Here is a 5735-nt window from a genome sequence, read left to right on the forward strand (position 1 = left end):
TTTCCAGCAAAAAATTGAACCATCATTCCAGCATATGAATCCGTTCCAAAAGAGTTTTGCAGGAACAGAGAGCTCTGTTTTGAGGAGAGGAGTTTTAAGGGAGGGTAGTTACTACCATAAACTAACACAACACAAGATAAAAACTGTCAAAATATAAACAGATACTATCCTAATTGGACTTTGATGACTGCTTACCATATCAAATTATTCACATTGCACAAAGCTCTCCTCAAGATGCAGTTCTCCATTGCATCTCTATCTGAATCCGACCGTTCTTAGAGTCGATAAGGTGGTACCTCTCGTTGATCCTCTTGTTGCTCACCACGTCCGACAGGTATATATCTACATAACCAAGAGTTTCCTAGCACAACACAAAAAGGAATTTAGAACAAGAGAGTTGATTGTGGTTTATGTACTTGCAGTTGCAGATGTACAACATATGAGCTGAATGTACGTAGTACCTTGGCATGTAATAGACTTCTTTTAGAAGTACTAAGTACTTCGACGTGAACTCTGTCATTGGTGGGCGGCTCGTCCAGCATGAACTGAAACTCCTCTTCCCATCTTGGATCCCTGTTTTTCTTCACAACCTGCCAATTGTGCAACAAATAATTAGCACATCACTTTGTATGAGCACCGAAACCTATCATGGCCAGGACACGGATCCATAGTTACAATTCAAGCATATTTCTAATGACAAATTTACATGGAAAACTTGCAAGTCTTCAGACATATCTCTTTTTCTTTTACCTTTGTTTTTCTTTCCTCCCCGCGAAACAATATACGTGCAGATGGGTTGGTGTGATTCTTTCCTTCCAAATCTTGAGCTTCATGGACTATGATGACAAGCAAACCACCACCCTCAGGTGTCCCTTCAGGAGCCTTCTGTACTGAATCTGCATCTTCAACATCGGCTGGCAACTCGTTATCCTTGAAAGGTTTATAATTGATTTCAACTACAAGCTGCCCTCGTGACTTTTCGTTCTGAACATCGTCTGGATTCAGATTTTTAAGAAGCTCAAGAGTTATAGTTTTTGGCTCCTCCGGAGTTAGATCTTTTAGCGGGATTACATTCAGTCCCATTTTGTCGTGTGACCCAACCTAGACAAATGCAATTAGCCACGAGAAGAAGAAGACGAAGGAAGAAGCTGGGCAAAGGCTAAATACAGGATGCAACATGGTTCTATTCACAAGGAGGAATGTACCTGTTCCCAGTCATAAACAACGAGCTCCAAAGCTTGAGCTTCAGGATCCTTAACAACAAAAGTGAATTCCTCGTTCCATTCAGGATTCAAGTTTTTATGTTTTACAGTTGTTTTCTTGGATGGAAGTTTGTCTTCACTGAGTTTTAGCTTCACATAAGGGTCAGATGCTCCTAAAAGATCTTTCTTCCTGAGTTTCATCGCTCTGACAACATTAACATGTAGAATCCCAACTGGTTTCTTCATTGCTCTGTCAAACAGAGCGTTAGAATCTGATGAGAAATCGAAGCATCCCAACTTGCTATCGTTGGTTGTCATTTGGCATAAGAGGTAGAAAACACATTTTCAACTTACTTTGCAGGATCCATTATCTGAACTTCAAGTCTTTTCGGCCATAAATACATATTTGCAACCTGATCTTTGATGATTTCCTGAAGCAGCACAAAAACTCTCAAGGACAAAGCTCTGGGGAAAAAGCTCGCCAAAGAACAGTAGCTGAAATTCAGATGAATTTATGAAAGCAAACTAAGGAATGATACCTGAACAATTCTGTATGCCCCAGGAATGGACATAGCATCAGCACCTAGAAGCTTTACTCCAAAGTCGACATGAGGCTACAATGAGAATAAATGAACAAGCATTACACAAACCTGCAATGGTCACCTAAATTCTGTATATCGTTGACTTGATCAATTGCCAATAATTCTCATCTTCCCACCAAAACCAACCATGGCAACTCTAATTGGTACTCCATATTTTTTTGATAATTTGCACGATTTTAATGGTCAAATAATACATGAACCTTGCCCCAGCCTTGATCAAGAATTCTTATTTCTACTGGTGATAAAACATTACTAGCAGAGGGGTCAAAAACGCACCTTCTCCATTAGAGAAACGTGTATATTAGCAAAACAAGGAAAGCTTGGAACCAGCGGTTTTAAAGTGATGCGTGGGCAAGCAAATACTTGCAAGTCAAGCACCTGAAATACTCTCCACAAACTGATTAGTTTCTATGATATTTCCACATGCCTCTAATTATAAGCAAAAAGAGGCTTTAAAAGAGAAAGACACAATCAGAAAGTTTCAATATTCTGCATCATCATATAGAGAATGATACCTGGACGGTAGCTCTCAACCCAAATGCCTTGACAGCAACAAGGATGTTAGGATTAGCTGCCCACTTCAGGCCTAGTTCCATTATCAATTCCTTTTCCTCAGTGTTGTATACTTTCATTCCTGGCATGGTTATGATAGAATTTATGTATAACAGCAAGCAATAGTATACAGGGAGAAGAGAAGTTAAAAATATCAGGAGAATGACTAATAAGAAATGTTTTTCTTTATTTAGACACAAATCACTTTCATAGGAGGAGATCACTTCAAACATAAAGTGTTCCCGTAGAACTGTGGAGATTTTCTCAAGTTAAGTATTGCAATGATCAACAACTATGGTCTCGAGTGGATGAGTATGAGAGAGAGAAAGTGACAAGCATAAAAATTTACTAAACATATTTGTAATCAAAACATTCATCTGGTAAAATTACATGCGGATGTAAGTGCAAGAAAGAATTAGTAGCAAAACCTTCAAAAGTAGGCGGTAGGCAGCCCAAAGTTAGAGTTTCAAATTCTACAGAATCAATTTTGTACTTTGGAATTTGCTCAGCAATGATGGGTTCTGCTATTTTCTTTGCCATCTTGCATATTGCCTGAGGATCTCAGAATGTCAATATTCCATCAGAAATACAAAATTAGAGTCAAAGCATAATGCAAACATACCTTATCTAAATAAGGCCACATATACTCGATGAATTTGTTCAGCCAATCAACCTGCAGAAAGATGTAGCTAAATACTATGAACTATGCGCACCGAGATAAAATGTCATTTTTCCTTCGTAAATGTTTCCTGAGGCCGTGAAAATAGAACTCACCCGATCATAATCTGGATTCTTAATCCAAATAGGTATTTCAGGGAGTAGCTGTTGCAGACTTTTAGAATCTTTTTCAACCAATGGACGAATCTCAGGATCCTGCCGAGAGGCACATCAGGAATAGATGAAAATGAACTCTTCTATAATCTTCATTGTATGAGAATACAGGAAAATATGCCTTATAAAACATAAAAGCCACCAAGTATTGACAGCTTAGCACTGTTTGCATATCATTCACATTCTTAGTTATTCTTCAAGCAACACACTAAGGTCCTTCCAGTATTTCCCCTCTTTCCAGATTTAAATCTCTTCTCTCAAAAGATGAAACTCTGTTAATAGGATTATGGGTAGAGAGGTTAAATACATAATAGGATGACCGTCCAAACCAAGATATAATTCCAGCATGATAGAACTTCGAAACTGAAACACCAAGTCGCTCTGTCCGAAAGCTAAAAAATCCCTTGTTTGTACTAGTTGATGTTGGTCAACTTCAAGCTCTTGAACAAAGCAAAAAGTATTTCCTATATCACCCCTTCATAATCATTCGACTCGTAGGGCTAGAGATTTTAAAAGGGCATTTAGTAAATGCAAAAAGCTTTAAATTTAGGTCCCAACAAGAAATTTATAATCATCTAAGCAATTTGCATCAGAGAAAGCTGTCCGCATAGATAACAAAAATTCTTCAATTCTAGTCTGCTGCTAAATCTAGTGAGACTCTTTATATGCCCTGGTTAACACAAGATTCACTATGGAATTAGTGTTCTACAAAACACTCACTGACTAAAATCGAAATTTAGGATGAATAATTTCTTGAAAGAATGCGGCCAAATTGCAATGTCATCAACAGTTATGTTAGGATCATACTATCAGTAGCACTTATCAAGAGAAGCAAACATCAAAAGTCAAATTTGGTAGCAATGAGAAAAGATTCACATAAACAAGACAAACAACAAGCAGGAAAAAAGGAAACAATTCACAAGATGCAAAAATTCTCCAAGAAACACAAATGTGACCACAAACACAGAACAGTCCAAAACATAACCAGAGCAGAAAAAAGAGAAACCAGACCTTCACATCAGTTGGCTGATAGTAGATAAACAGAAAGTATCCGATCACAAACCCAATGGCAACCCCAATCCCAAAGCCGAAAACCCCTAGAACTGTGCTTATGATGCCCATCTCCAGTGACTCTTCCCTCAAACGACCACAACAATCTCTCAAGAACTCAACAGAAAATGAACCACACGAAAGAAGAAAAATAATCAAGAAAAGGGCCCTCAAGTTTCCACATCAAGAAAACCAGTCTAAAGAAATCTTGATCAAGAACATGGACTCAAATTCAAGAACTACCTAACCCCATAAAGCAAAATGATCTATCTTTCCCTGAAAACAAACATTACTGAAGAAGAAGTAGATATTTTCACAGAAGAACACCAAATGCCCAACCAAACAACAAAGAGACAGTAAAGAAGTGAGTGAAAAATCACAAGTCTACGACTATGAGATAATATAACGACCATTCTGAGGAGAGCAATAAAAGAAAACATAAATGCACAGCCAATCTTTGGACGCAACGACCCCATTTGGATCCACATGTAACGGCTTTTTTCAAAGTATGTAAGCGCGTGGAGTGCAATGGCTCTCTTCTTGTCGGCAAAGCGGGGTAACGTACTATAACGTCCTCATGTTTTAGAACTCAGGTGGGAAAAAAATATCCCCTTTGATCCTGTTGGATATATCATATATGGGCTGCCTCAAGAATCAGTATTCTTTCTTCATCAGCACTTTCAGGATTCAAAAACAAAACGATGTTACCAATTTAAGATTTTAAAGATTTGATCTTGATCATGAATGGCAAGTAATTAAATGCTGAACCTTTGAACTAAAACCCCCTTCAAATTTTCAGTAATTTTTCAAAAAAAGGTCTGCAGTAATTTCATGAATATATAATAAAATCGAAGATAGAATGCGGAGTTGGGGTAGGCAAACAACAACGTTTCCAGCTTGTCTTGCTGTTAAAAATTTCGGAGTAGACTTTGGTTTGGTAGCAGATTAGCAATAAGTTTATTCACCTTTCTTCTCCATGTAATAGCTATTCTTGTCTAGGCCGGCTTTGGTCCGTGCCTCGTTGGCTAAGCAATTAATTAAATTTAAAAAAAATTATTTAAAAAATTTAAAAATAAAAAAAAAAGTACAGCAGTACTAAAATCGGAAAAAATGCAATTTATCCCCCTATTGATATGAGAAATGATCAAAGAATCCTTTTTGACAAAAAAAAATAGCAAATTATTGTCACGTGTGTTGAGAAAAACAAAAAACTACCCCTATCTAAATAATTGATAGGGTGATAATTTATTTTATTTTCTAAAATATAGGGATAATTTATTAATTCTTTTTTCACATAATTTTTTATCTCATTTCACGTGTTATAGGAGAATAAATTGCATTTGCCCTATTAAAATCATGTGGTCACTTTAATGAAAAAGAAAAGGAGTAAATACTATTATTTTTTAACATTATCTAATTAGAAATATAATTATTATATCTAGAAATTGATATGGCGGTGTCCTAACCATTGTTTGTGAATGTAGGGGCTTTATAAATA

General features: G+C 36.8%; 1 protein-coding gene across 1 annotated transcript; it reads right to left on the minus strand.

Moving 5' to 3' along the window:
• LOC105166063 (synaptotagmin-2) lies at positions 1-5152 on the minus strand. The gene is made up of 12 exons (XM_011085283.2): positions 4199-5152; positions 3131-3229; positions 2979-3029; positions 2785-2908; positions 2320-2438; positions 2081-2182; positions 1742-1816; positions 1557-1633; positions 1206-1452; positions 751-1101; positions 462-590; positions 1-361 (listed from the first exon to the last, which is right to left on the minus strand). Exons 1-12 carry the CDS (start codon positions 4307-4309, stop codon positions 230-232), a joined length of 1617 nt encoding a protein of 538 aa, XP_011083585.1. The 5' UTR covers positions 4310-5152; the 3' UTR covers positions 1-229.

This window comes from Sesamum indicum, linkage group LG7, assembly GCF_000512975.1.
Source record: "Sesamum indicum cultivar Zhongzhi No. 13 linkage group LG7, S_indicum_v1.0, whole genome shotgun sequence".
Taxonomy (NCBI): domain Eukaryota; kingdom Viridiplantae; phylum Streptophyta; class Magnoliopsida; order Lamiales; family Pedaliaceae; genus Sesamum; species Sesamum indicum.

Excerpts from the sequence above, each read along its gene's own strand:
- LOC105166063 (XM_011085283.2), bottom strand. The coding sequence starts at position 4,309 with ATGGGCATCATAAGCACAGTTCTAGGGGTTTTCGGCTTTGGGATTGGG. Across the intron at positions 1,817-2,080 it reads ACGTTTCTCTAATGGAGAAG|CCTCATGTCGACTTTGGAGT; the intron begins GTGCGTTTTTGA and ends TTCTCATTGTAG. Across the intron at positions 1,102-1,205 it reads TTGTTTATGACTGGGAACAG|GTTGGGTCACACGACAAAAT; the intron begins GTACATTCCTCC and ends GCATTTGTCTAG.